Raw genomic sequence first — 14,177 nt, forward strand, 5'->3', positions numbered from 1 at the left:
TGAAAAATTCTTGTTTCATTTCACTTAATTTTTCATCACTCTTAATGACTCCATTATTAAGCTATTAATGATACATAACTATAGCCCTCTGTAAGAATCTTCACAATATAGGTGGAAACAAAACTGGGAAAAAAATTGGTGTATGTAAGTGATACTGAAAAATTCTTTCAGTTCTGACTCATAGTACGAGGGAAATCTTTGAAAATCGAATGTAATGTCTGTTAAGGCACTTTATTTATTTTTACATGTTTAAAGCATGTTAATACTCCGTTCTCCCTTACAAATCTGTAAGATCTACTCCTCCAGTGTGGATGAGTGTTCTGATTCTTACTTCACATATTTTTCCCACTATCTACATGCTCTACATGCAGTAGTTGCAGGACATACTGCTATTGTAGTGAACACATTGGAATAAAAGTAACAGAAACTTCAGTTATTACGATGATTGAAGTAATGACATGTAAGTGTCACTGTAATTGTGGCTGCTGCTAAAGCTGGGACTTATTTTTTGACATATTGCTGTTAGCTTATGAACGTCACAAGATATCAGTAAAGTAACTAGTAGCTAAAGGTATCAAACAACTGTAGAGGAGTGGAATAAAAACTACAACATTTCTCTCTGGGATTTGTAGTGAAGCAGAAGTATAAAGTAGCACAAAGTGCGTATACTTAAGTCAAATATATTAAATTTTAGACTCAAGCACTTGATTAAACAGACTGAGTTACTTTCCACACTGCCTCAGTGTACCTGTAGTGGTGTTAATTAGTGTCCATCTTAACAAAGAAACCACCACAAATACAGGAAAATGGCTTTTTAGCAGTGGCCCATCACTCACCAGCATGTACAGTGGTTCCCTAGTGACTATTTATAAAAGCAGATGTGTGTAGGATTGGTTCAAAATAACCTCAGCATGTCACCCAGTGCAACAGTTGTGGCTCACTGTTGTGTTTTTGATAGTTTTGGGACAAGAGTGGACCACTGTGGAAGAGGAAAACTCTTTTGTCCCTCTAGCTGCGTTCATAACACTGCGTGTAGTTGGGAATATTGAGCGCACTGTAAGCCCCAGATGGCTTCCCTTCTCATTGGTTGTTTGTAATTTCTGGATTTAGACATGTAAGATTATTCCAGTGCGTTGCTCTGGATGAGCTCAACAGCTAAATCCCCAACATGTCCTAAACATTCCCAGCAGTTTGAAGGCTTTTGATTGATAACAGACCCAGCTCTGAATTGAAATGAAGACTGATATTAGCCGTGCTTGCAGCGTGTCCCTCAGCGCCAATATTACCCCGGAGCTGAGCTGCCCTGCTCCTGTGTAATAGGAGGCATGAGCAGCAACCATTTAAATCTCCCGCTGCACTGTAATCACCATCAGCCCTGCTCTTCTTACATGTCAGCTCCCATTCCCCTCAAATCCGCCTCCTTATTAGAGACGGAGAGAGGGGGGCCGTGATTCCACTGTTTACTGCCAAACAGCCTCTGCGATTCAACAGAGAGCACAGGAGACACAACACAGATAAATAGTCTGTGAGGGGCTGTATATGTGTGTATGATCGCATCCACCCTCCCTACACAAAGCACAAAGATGAAGCGACGGGATGGTGAGGCAGTGCAGCAGGTTGGAATAAATGCTCGTGCTCATGACACAGCAGAATAAATGTTAGTTATACCAGCAAATGAAATATCACAGGGGCGTGTTGCATAACAATCGTGCGTGTCGCCTCCCTGCATTTCTCAATTTGTTTGACTCCCGCCGTCACAGGCTGCAATCAATACACAGAAAAGGGTGTTTTCCGTTAACTCTATCAAGACACGCAAGGTTGGCAATTTAACACTTGTCGCTTTTCCAACCAGCCCTCATAAATTGTCCGTTCAGTACACTGAATAGAAGCAGCAGCAGCTATGCAAAATTAAAAGAGAAGCACTGCAGAGCAAGAAAGTGTGTACGCTAACCATTTGTAGAGATGATTACTCCCTTACATCTCCCCAACATTGTAAATATAAATGTGTAAATGTGGGGAAAATGTGTACAGAGACAGACAAATGTAATCATTTGCAATCAAATTGTGTTTACTGCAAACGCTTTGACGAATTGGTCATAAGCCCTTATGATAACACCCTTTACACAGTCGTGTTTCACAAAATGGTTAAATCTTGCTCTATCCCTGCTTGTGAATGACTTGAGGTTGTCCCTTCAATACCCAGCCACGACACGTGTTACCTGTGGAATGCTCCAAAACAGGTGTTTGTGTTGCCCCTGTCCCAATTTGTTTGAATTGGCATCAAATTCCCAGTAAGCATATCTGTACAAAAATCATTTAAGTTAATGATATAAAAGATTAAAAATATTGTGTTGGCACTGTTTTTAATTGACTGTGTGTCAAACCTTTTTTGAAGTTAGGCTTGTATCAAACAATGTACATAACATAACACATATAAGATGAGCACTACATCATAATGTCATTGCACTTTTTCATTATGTAATGACACAAGGTTTGTAAGGTGGCCGAGCTTTGATGAGAGTTCTCTGTTGTCCGGACCAGGAATGCAACTATATGATGACACATTAAAGGGAAAATTTAGAAGTAATCCATATGGATGATCATGTGTGTTAGCTGTTAGAAACCGCGGTCATAGGCGTGGATCAAAAGTATACTTAAATCTCTACTTCCATATTTTTAGAGCTCCATCTGGTTAACATATGTTGAAGCAATTAATTTGAGAAATATTTCCAAATAAAAGATGAACAGCTGACACGATCAAGACCACGCAGTAGCAAAATCACATCTGCAGTTAGACACAGTCACATATCAGTGGACATCCACAGAGTTTTGACATTTCCAGAGGCGACTGTTCGTGCCACAACGCTATAAATTCAATCGTTGATTGTCACCTCACTTGTGTCCCTTTTATAGGCAATATATAAGATGGTGTCCTCTGTGATGAAGATGCCTGAGGACGAGTCGACGCCTGAGAAGAGGACAGAGAAGATCTTCAGGCAGATGGACACCAACAGAGACGGTAGGATAACTTGATCTGCTGCTTTGTCAGGATATTATTTTACCAGCATTTAGTTTGAACAGCAGAATGATTGTACAGAACACTTTGTTGGTCATTTTGATGTCTGTTGAGTGAAAAACAGTTGCTGCGTGTGTGCGTTAGTGTGCACCTGCTCCAACAACTGCAAAAAATGTGATAGAATTGGTGTATTTAGTGGCTGATTTCACTGAAACAGGACACGACTGCCATTTCAAATGCAAATGTATTGAACAGCTTGTCACTGCCACCTGGTTTGCTTTACCGGCAGCTGTTGTCATTGTACGAACTGGCCTGGTTTTCCACTACACAGGCACTTGCAGAGCCCTCCAGCCTGAAGCAGCAGTTCATTGACATTGATCAGAATTCACACTGACCCGCACTTCTAGTGATACACAAAAGTACCATGGACACTCAGACTGCACATTCATACACAGAAACAAGACTGAAGCAACAGAGAGATGGACAGAGAGGAATCCGTGAGGAGGGTGGGAAGGAGGAGGACAAAAAAGAGGAGTGGGTTTGAAGAGAGAGGAGAAGGGAGAAAGAAAAGTGACAGCAGATTGAAGCCAGCCGCACAAAGTGAGAGGGAGTGTGTTGACCTGGACATAAAAAAAAAATAAAATAAATAAATTGCTGTCTTTCTTTTTCCTTTTTATAATGAAAGTCATGAGTGGTGGGCAACTCATAGACGGGCAAATCCAGTCTGTTTATTATGAGGGATGGACAGGAGGGGGAGCGCTGTCTCAACACTGCCACCTATTGGTGAGAGGTGGAATTATGAGGACGCTCTGATTGAGAATGTGACGGCTCCAAAGTGAGAACAATCACAAAGAATTGTGATATTGTAAAGATATTGACCTTGTGTGAAATGTTTTGTACTCTTGAGCAGGTACCAGGTTAGTTAAGGCGTTCAGTCTCCATGTTCAGCATTGATTTTCTTTAACAGGTCCCTCTCCCTGTCACAGCGTGAGGCAGCCAATTACATGGGCATATTTTTGCAGCGAACTGAGTGAACGAGCTAATTAGACGAGAGATGATCCAACGAGAACACATTTAGTGAAGACCTAAAATGCAACATAATTCTGTCAGTGTCAGTAATTACTGTCATTTTACTGTTTTCAGGGCTGTTGCAGAGTCACTTCTGCCTCTCCTTAAAACTGGATGTAATTGTGTGCATTGTACAGTGTGGATACAGGGTCCTATATTGCAGTAGAGGTTCTCTTTTTTACTCTTGAGAGATATATTGATCTAATCTTTTATCTGTCTGTGCCCTGAGCCCCTACACTGTCCATTGGGTTTCTGCTTCTGCCCTTAAATACACTTGCCCGGTTTGTATTTTGAACCCTTTTTTGTAATCTAAAATGTGATTGAAACTTAATTGAAGTCTACATTGTACCGTTCTCCATTTTTTAATTGAGAGGAAATTTGAACCTTCGCTTTTATTACCTGGTGTGACCCCCATAGAGCAGCAATAACTTAAACCACAAGTTTTCTATAGCTTTTTGATCAGTCCCACACATCTGCTTGGAGGGAATTTTGGCCAGTTCCTGTGTACAAATCCACTTTGAATCCATTGTGACTCCACACCAATTCAAAATGGTAAATTTTTTTGCTTGTATTCCTCTTTGGCAGACTGTCGTCTTTAGTGTTTATTGTCATTGTCTTGTTCAATGACCTACCTTTTATTGAGCTGACACTGCAAACCTCCCTGGGCCTGAGGCAGCAGAGCATCCCTAAAATCATGAAAAAATTTGTGGCTAAAATTCGGTGTTTGGTCTCCAACAAACTTCTATAAACCCAAAAGTTCTCATCTGTCCAGAGAATACTGTTTCGAGAGCCTTCTGGTTCATCCATGTGATTGAGAGCAAACTTTAGAGGAGCGTCAATGCTCTTCATGGAGATTAGTGGCTTTTCTCCTCTCAGTCATGCAATACACAGTATTCTTGTTCAGTGTTTGTCTGACAGTGGAATCATGAACATTAATAAGCCAAACAAGAGAGCCGGTAGATCCTCAGTTGTTACCCTAGGGTTCTTACTGTCTTCCTGGAGTGTAATCATAAAGCTTCTTAGTACTAAGAGTTGCTCCTAATAAAAGATCTTAAAATTAAGACAAGATACTAATAAAGTCAAAGTTATTCACAAAGGATTTTAGCTCTTATTGGAAATCTGTTAGTAGTAGGGAGGAGGACTGAGAGTCCTAGGAGTTTCCTGAAGCGAGGAGAAAATGGTAGAAAACCAAAGAAGTTGGAGAAATATTCTCCATATGCTGAATGACTGAGTAAATGAAAAGCTGTTAGTTTCACTGGATATTTTCTGCCCGTCATCACAAAGAGGCATTTTATGTTTCTTCTTTCATCAACCAATCACAGCTCACTAAAGATTCTGTCTGGACTTGCAACACGTGTTTGGCTGAGTTTCGAGCTCCCTGAGAGAAATGATGTTTGTGAATATGGCCCCTGAAGTATTACATGTCATCCAACGGTCAATCTTACAGCAACATTTAATGATAATTTTGCTGAATAAATAAATCTATATGCAAATGAATTGATGTATTAAGTACACTTCAAGACTTCAGTAAAGTTGTGATCCCAGTTTAGGTCACATTTATGCAGAAATACAGAAAGTTCTAAAGTTCAAGTGTAAATGACAAAAACATCACGCCTCTTCTAATGTTATGCTGGTGCTCTGTGTGTTTTAGGTAAGCTGTCTCTGGAGGAGTTCATCAAAGGAGCAAAGAGCGACCCCTCCATCGTCCGCCTGTTGCAGTGTGACCCCAGCAGCGCTGGACAGTTCTAAACCAGAGGCATCAACCCAACCTGTAAGGCTCACATTTAGCATCTCTACCTGCAGTACGACTCATGGCTAAAGCTAAACAGCAAAGTGTAGCAAGGTCGGGTGAGGTCGAGGTGAGAGTCAGTGAAGGTGCACTGCTGTAGTTACAGTTTTATAGCCGTTAGTTGGAAGGCTCGCGGTTCAGCGTCAGGAGCGAAGGTGTTCCTCCTCCTAGCAGTCGTGCCTCCCAGGCAGTGGAGGTGTCTGCTGGAGGCTGTGTGCACTGTGCAGGATGTGGGATGGGTCATCCACGGTGTCACAGGCTTTGTGACTATTTGTAATACATGGACTGACATCAGAGACTTTGTAGGAGGTGGCCTGTTATTTTGAAGAAGTTTCAGATTTTAAAGCCCCCATGTGTAGGATTTGTCCATTTCTGAAATATGTCTCTGCAGGCGCCTGCTGTGTTATCCTCAGTATTCTCTTAAAACATGGCTCCTTCCTAGATCATAAACCCAAGATTTCATTTATGTGTGATTCTCTTAAAAGGCTTACTGTCTTATGTTTTAAAAAAATATACATTTTGCAAACATATTGATTCTGAATATTTATTTCCCACAGTATTGATACAGGGGTACCAGCTTAGCTTTCTCTTTGTCTCTTCGCTCCAACAGTGTTTACACACACTGCTGCAGTCTCTGCATCTTCTCAGCACTTCATCTCCTTAATTAAGATGCCATTGTGCTATGAACTTTAAATCTAAAACTAGCTGATAAGCTAATTAATTTTCTAAGCCAAAGAGCTAAAGAGAAAAAAACTTAATTCAATGCCATTTCTGGTTCTCTATAATCATTTTTGCCACATATGCACTTTTGCTTTTCGCTTTGACAACAAATCCTCCACCATCGTCTTGTTGGTCTGCTCTCTGAACTCTCCACAGTTAAAGTGAAATGTGTCTCATGTTACTCGGTACTGCAGCTCTGCTGCTGACCCCGCTGCTGCACAGAGTAGACGCCTCCGACAGTCTGTAATTGTAGCGTCTCTCCTCGGTCTATTAATCTTTATTATAAGTAAAACGATGGCGAGGTTGGTGGGCAAGTAGGTCAATTGATGTAAGCCCGACAACTGTTAAACACCAAGAACATAGACTGCTGCAACAAACCAAGATGAAACGAGGAAGTCCCTCACCGAGCTGGTCTGTGGACACACAGGAGAGTTCAGCTGCTCTGCTCACTGTCAGGTCTTTATCTGTACACACCAACAGTCATACTGCTGTAGTGACTGTATACTTTACGTGTTTTGGACTTAAACTTGTAACACAAACTTCAGAACAATTCTATGTCAGTAAGATGACATATGGACAGCATTGCTTACTGCAGCTCAGCTCTGTCGGTAAGGTCTGTATTTGAGTCTATATTTTTTTTCAAGGTATAAAGTAAATGCCTTAATCTTTTCAAGACATGTTATGAATAAAGGTTCTAGTAACACATGGAGCTCCCCCACTGGCAGTTTTAACAATTTCACAGTATTCACAGTGTTTCAGTTAAAACACATTGATTTCATGGCACGTGCACTAAGTGTAAGTGCAGTGCTCCGCTCTCGCAAGCGTCTGAGAAGCTTTGCTGAAGGTTACACAAAATACCCTCAGAGAACATTTAGGGAATGTTCCCTGCCAGTCTGTAAAAATCACCTGTAACCTATAAAGAACAGTTCTTGTTCAGTGCAATAAGTCATTTCAGAGTGCAGGTAGGAAAAGATTTGCATTAACTGATACAAATTAATTATTATAAAATGTATACAAACTGCTGTTTCCATTTTTTTAGTGTTATTATGTACAGAATGAAAATGAATACAATCTTTTCATAAAAATATCAAATTTGATGCCTGAAATATAGTGTAATTTTCCCCCACTTTGAACTGAATATTGATATTTGTCAGGGTATGTATCGAATATGGAAATTCCAGTTTTGTTAACACTACTGTCTTGTGAATGTGTTAATGAAGACCTGACTTGTTAGCACTCGGCTGTGCCTAAGAGTCTGAGCTGACAGTCAGAAGAAGGTGGAGTGTACAGTCAGAAGTTAGTGAATCATAAAATCAGTTTGTAACTCAGATGGAAATATGAAGTGAAGTGAGCCAACAGCTGACTAGCAGATGTCTCTGATGGTCCCTGAATGTTTGTGTTGTGCATCCTGAAGAAACGCGGCGATGTCATCAGCACCTCCTTCTGTGCCATAGGCATATTTGGAATATTATTCATACGTGTTGGATACGTTACAGACTGAGCTTGATTAAGGTGTGTTTGTTTTTCTTGCTTAACCTCCTGTCATTTCATGAGGTAGTCACAAGGTTTTGTTTATTGTTGGTTATTGTGACTTTTCCTCGGCATCATAAGGTAAATGACAGACGGGATGTTTAATATCATGTTTATGTTTTAATGAGAGATGAATCATACATTTAATGTGATTTATTTTCATAGTTTAAAGAGGTTGTATTTTCTTTCCTGGGTGAAGCTTTGTGTGTGTGTGTGTGTGTGTGTGTGTGTGTGTGTGTGTGTGTGTGTGTGTGTGTGTGTGTGTGTGTGTGTGTGTGTTCGCCTTTATAATGTAGTGTTAAAGCTTCAGGGTTGACTGCTACCACGAGATCTTTGACATGTGATCTATTCAGTGATCCACCATTTCGGAAGATGTTTAACACAGTTCAGCATGATTCCTGCATCAACACACAGTCTTTTTAAATTTAAAAATATATATATATATATATATATTTTTTTTTTTTTTTCTTCTTTCAATTGTGTCAGCAGAGACAATGGTCAGTTTTGGTGATATGATGATCTAAATGTGTTAACTGTCAGTTTTTGCCATGCAGTTTTTCCCATGGCATCACTCCCTCTGATGTCTCTGGTTGTATTTGGCCTCAGTGAGTACTAGGGGTGATTCTCCAAATTCAATTAGATTTTCAATTTTAAGGTCAAGATTTGATTGAATTTTGGATCCATACAAATTACATTTACTGCTTCAAATTCTTCATTGAGAAGAAGAGGGGTATTTTACAGGTTTAACAGCTTGACTTTATTATCCTGGTGACTTTTTGGACAACAGAGTTGGGCAAATTCTAATAGTATTTTCATCAAAACTTCCACAGTTCAACACCGAACCTGGGGTGACAGAGCCTTCCTAGTAGCTGCCTGCTCCCTCTGGAACTCCCTCCCCAAACACATCAGAGACAGTATAGACCTTACAATCTTCAAATCACTCACCAAAACTCACCTTTTTAATACTGCTATTAATGCACAACTCCTGTCACTTTTTATGTTTTTAGTGCTTTTTAACCTCTAAAGTGTCTTTGTGTAGAGCGCTATACAACATAATTGTATTATTACTATTACTAACAAAAACCACTTCGCTTCAAGGATTCAACAATAAACAACAACAAAAAAGAAATTTGGTTTAATACAAAGTTTGGTTCCTTAAATCTGTCCCAAGTAAACCCTCTTCACAAACAAATTGAAAACATATCTCTGTAAAAGAAAATGAACGCAACATCTCTCAGGTATCATTCATACAGGACAAGTGTCAGGAAGCACAGCTGTGGGCTAATGCTAAGCTAGCTGTATCATATTTAAAGTGTATTTTTTTAGTCATATTAAGTAGGCGGGGGCTCCGCAATCCTGATTTTTATTCATCCATCACCTCAAAAAGTTTGCCTATATAATGTACAGTATCCATCATTTTTGTATATTGTCCACATCTGGAGGGGACGACAAAGAATTCTGAGAAAGGTGTTAACTGAAACACAGTTGTCAATACATTTTTACAGAAAACTGTTCACAAATATGCTACATTTTGTCTTTTTATTTGCAGAACAACAAAGCTAAAAAATAGTAGTGACATATTTTTGAATGTTTTTGGAATTTGGTGGCATTCTCTTTGATTATGGCATCATAATTCCAAATCATGACGCACTGATCTGCTATGATAATGACCAACACATTACCTGTTGTCACGACGACACTAATCTGACTCTGATCTGTCTCTTCGCAGTGCTTCTTTGGGGTGACTCTAAATGCCCTTAACTCTCTCCACTAAGGAGCAGACTGATGATGAAGAATGACAAGCTGATGACGATGATGAAGACAGGCCTTCAATATGCACTGAGGACTTCTAAGATGGGCACAGGAGCCACATTCTCCTTACACCCCCACCCACACGCCCACCCACACGAGCCTTTTATCTGAACCCTCCAAACCCAAAGACTGAACCTGAACACTTTTCCAAACCCTCGTCAGGTTATCGAACCCCACAGATTGTAGTTGACCGGGATCCCTCAGCTCTTCTAAAAGCATGTCAGAGTATAAAGAAGGTCTGCAGTAGGTTGTGTATATATACAGTATAAACTGGAGTCTCTGTATCAGTGTCTTTCCTTGGCTCTCTGTGCCCTGTGAGGCTCCAGCTGGGTTGATACAGAGCCTCAGTCACTCTTATGTGTACCATAGACAGAGTGTGTGCGTGAGACAACGACAGAGGGAGAGACAGAGACGTGATGGTGTTGATTAACAGGACATACTGTAGGTGAGGTTATTTAATCTGCAGAGAGGATTCGTGAAGTTTGTCCTTCACACAGAACGAGTACTGCTTTTAGTTTCCTCTTTTCTACTGTGAGAATGTGTACGTGTGTTTGTGTATTTTGCAAACTTGATAGACTTTGTTTCATATTTTGGCTCTGGGACAAGACTACACGAACATGTAATATTGTGCCTCCATGGCGTATGCGCCCTCATCGGTAGTTTGATTTTGTGAAGTCCCTTTATCCTTTTTTTTTTTTTTTTTTTTTCATCAGGAAGAATTTGGCCGAGGTTTTTGGAGTGGGCCGCGTGTTACTGCGCTCTAGCTTAACAAAAATAGAAAAGTATTTGAGTTCAGTGTAGATATTTTTCAAGTGCACCTAAAATGTGTAAATCCAGTTCCAGATAGTCCAGATTGCTTAGTTCATAACAAATGTTGTGAAATAATACAATTGTGAAAGTTTGTTTATTTAAGCTGTCAAGCATGCAAACCAGTTCCTTTTTTTTTTTTTTTTTTTTTTTCTCGACTTTTACTCTGTGAAGAACAAAGTCGCACCTCTTCACGTTCACTTTTAGATGTTTTTTAAATGCCGCATGTTGAATCAGTTGTCGAAACAGTTGGGTTCAGGAGTGCATAGACTAAATAACACGTATGCATGTGACTTAAGCGCATGTGTGTGTTTTTACATTATGTTTATGGATATAAGCGGCGAAACAGCCAGTCACCCTTTGGGCTGTGTGCTCGCTTCTGTATGTTAGTATTGTCATCGTTAGTGCTACCAGTAGTCAGTGTTATTGACAGCGTATGGACTGCCAAAGCTGACATATCTAATGGCTCATGTGGATAACTTGGATGGAGCGAAACCAAGGGGAGCTTTAGGAAGGCCACCATGCACAAAAATGAATACACATGAAGACGCACTGTTTCATGGGGATGCTGGATAGTCGGAGCTCTTTTTTTTTTTTTTTCTGTTAAAGTTCAGCCCAATAATGAAATCACCATCTGAGTTTACAGTATTTCGCACTGGTCACACATCAGTTGAAGTGCTGGACTCCCACTAAACTCAAATGGAAGGATTAAATCAACCCAATCATCAGAATAAATGTTGGCGGCTTACATTTCTGCAAACCGAGGATATGTGTCTACCTTACGTTTCTTTAGGTGCAGTATCTTGTGACAAACCTTTTCTATGCTCTGGTTAGGGTTTCCTCACAAAAACCATTTGCTTAGGCTTAGAAACATCATGGTTTGGCTTTTAAATGCTTTACCCGCTTTGGTCGCCACAAACACAGCTGAAAAACAGTGGAAACACTGTGGTCCCAAAATATCCTGTATCCTGTAGTCACTCTGCCACCTCCTCCTCTACCTCCAGAGCTGAAAGTCAGGTCATCAACATGTAATGTGAATGTGTTATGACAGGCTTTGGGGGCATGTCAAGATGTTACCTCGCCTGTGACATGTACAAATGTGAATGTATCAGTGGTTTGCAGAAGCATTAACTTCCAACGTTTGGGCTGCGACTGGGTTGGATTTGATTGATATTTTTCTCTTTCTTTCCTTCACTTAGCTGTCAAAGAAAGGGAAAAAAAAGAGATTTTAAGACGCACGACCTCCACCCCCTGAATGTAACTAAGCCCTCCTCAGGGCTGAGCAAAGCCGTTTCAGTTATTTGCATTGTTTTCCAATTAGAAGAGCTTTGAATGTTTTACTAAATAACTGCTGTTTTTTGTGAAGATAAAAAAAAATGCAGACAAACAAGGATCACAACTACTGCAGTGATACTGTCACAATGTGTTGCTTTTATTGTATTTTTATGATGTCTTTTCTTTTTTTTAATAAAAAAGCAGAGTCAGGTGTAACATTTCTGTTAAAACACAAAACAGCATCTTGTGGTTGAGTGCCAAATACAAAAAAAAACAAAAATAGTATTGTATAAATTTATACAATTGTTATCTGTTGAACAAAATGTTTGTAATTGTTGCCTTTTTGTAGGTTTTGTATGGTATCCTGTATTTAGTGACTGCAGTTTTGGAACACAGGATTCTGTTTTTTGGTCAACTTTAAAAAGCAAGAATTAAATTTACAATTTATTGTGTGCAAGCATTTATATGGTGTCTGGTTAATTGTTTAATATTGTGGTCTTAGTAACAGCATGACCGGTATATTTTCTTATCGTAGATATATAGCAAAGGTGCATATGTTGGTCCAGAGCAAACAAGAAGTATCAGTTAAGGGATTTTTTTAAGTTTTGAGCAAGATTAGAAAGTGTTGTTTTTACAGTTCTTTAGTTTAGAATAACAGAAAGCACCAACTTTTACAATGAAACTTGAGATATGATGAGATATGTATCCAAAATTATTACTTTTGGCCTTTACTTGATTTTTCTCTTATAAAATCATATAAAATCTCCTGGCAATCTGTCTAACAGTCATTAATATTTGTCAGTCTGGATCAAAGTGGTGGACTAACCACTCTCTACATCCATCATGCTGTGAAAGCTTCTGCTTCTGCTTTCACAGCATCCAAAATGCTATTCATGAACTTTTCAGAGTGTTTTTTCCCAGCTGTAATGTCAAACGGAGGCTTTGAGAGTTCATCTTGCTATAATGAGTTTACTGTGACCTGTCACACTGAGCTGCAGTCTTCATAAAGTGCTTTGATCCTTGATTACAGACAGGAACACAGTGAGAGAACCCGTTGGAAAGCTGAAAATTGATGAAGCTAGAATGTCTTCATGTATCGTCTATTACCTTTTCCTTAAACTGACAGCATCTATAAATTGTCATGCTGTCACCCAGAATCTTATCATTAGGATCATCTTCTCTTTTAGCCACTAACTGCAAAACTAAGGCTCCATTCAACACAAATTGGTACTGCTCTCTGTTAGAGCAATCTTTATAAGCTGTATGAAGAGTTAATAAATCATTTGATAATGCTTAATACACCGGTTTAGGTATGTATAATGCATTTCAGAATGTCTTTAACCTATGATTTTTTTTATTTTTTTTTTAAATAATGATCAGGATTGACAGGCTTATGTCTGACAACAATGGCTTCCCTCAAGCACTTAGTTAGCCAATAGTATAATATAATATAATCCAGAAGTGATGAGTGAGAGCTGCATCATCAGAGCTTCATGCATCGCTTTTCATGATTAGACTGGACTACCTATTAGTCACTGGTTCCAGTGCTTGAGTGCTTCAGTATATCTAATATACACACTTATGTTTTACCTACAACTTTGTTGACAATATAATACTTTCATTGGTAATCTTAAACAATTTCAGGAAGGCTATGGAATCCATTTTTAAGAAATAGTCTTCAGTGGAGGTCCTGTAAAATGTTTATATGTGCATTAATTATACCTTTGTTAATAGTTTTGTTGAAATGGAACACAGCTTTAGCCTAAAAATGAAGCATTTACATACAGTTTACCAGCAAGTTTATATATTCAGAATTATTTTCATTTCCTATGTCGATAATCTCACGTTTGAGATTGTCATTCCTCATGTTTGTAATCGCTTGTAAAATTCACTAGAATTTGGAAAGCTCACTTAATTTGATATGTTGTTGTATTTATGCTGAAACCTGTTCATGCTGTAGTGTCAAAACAGACTTCCTTTGTTTTGTCAATTTATCATTCCACTTGATCAAAGTTGTACGTAGTGGTTGTCTCTGCTGGTAATTGTTCTCTGCAATCATCTTTTTTTTTTGTTTGTTTATTTATACAGGAACAACACACAATTAAACGTAATTGCACCAGTGCTTGCTTGCAGCTAATCTGTATCTGTTGTCCCTGGGAG

The 14,177-nt window shown here is 39.2% G+C and overlaps 1 protein-coding gene across 2 annotated transcripts in view; it reads left to right on the forward strand.

Annotated features, from left to right (window-relative positions):
* Positions 1–14,108, forward strand: part of LOC119006250 (neurocalcin-delta A) — a 74,050-nt gene extending 59,942 nt beyond the window's left edge. For both annotated transcript variants that reach the window (XM_037074757.1, XM_037074758.1), the window contains 3 exons: positions 2,914–3,019; positions 5,736–5,855; positions 9,853–14,108. In XM_037074757.1, coding sequence (XP_036930652.1) covers positions 2,914–3,019; positions 5,736–5,833 — 204 coding nt within the window. In that variant the 3' untranslated portion in view covers positions 5,834–5,855; positions 9,853–14,108. The remainder of the gene's footprint in view (positions 1–2,913; positions 3,020–5,735; positions 5,856–9,852) is intronic.
* The last annotated feature ends 69 nt before the right edge of the window (positions 14,109–14,177 follow it).

Source organism: Acanthopagrus latus, chromosome 17, assembly GCF_904848185.1.
Source record: "Acanthopagrus latus isolate v.2019 chromosome 17, fAcaLat1.1, whole genome shotgun sequence".
Lineage (NCBI taxonomy): Eukaryota > Metazoa > Chordata > Actinopteri > Spariformes > Sparidae > Acanthopagrus > Acanthopagrus latus.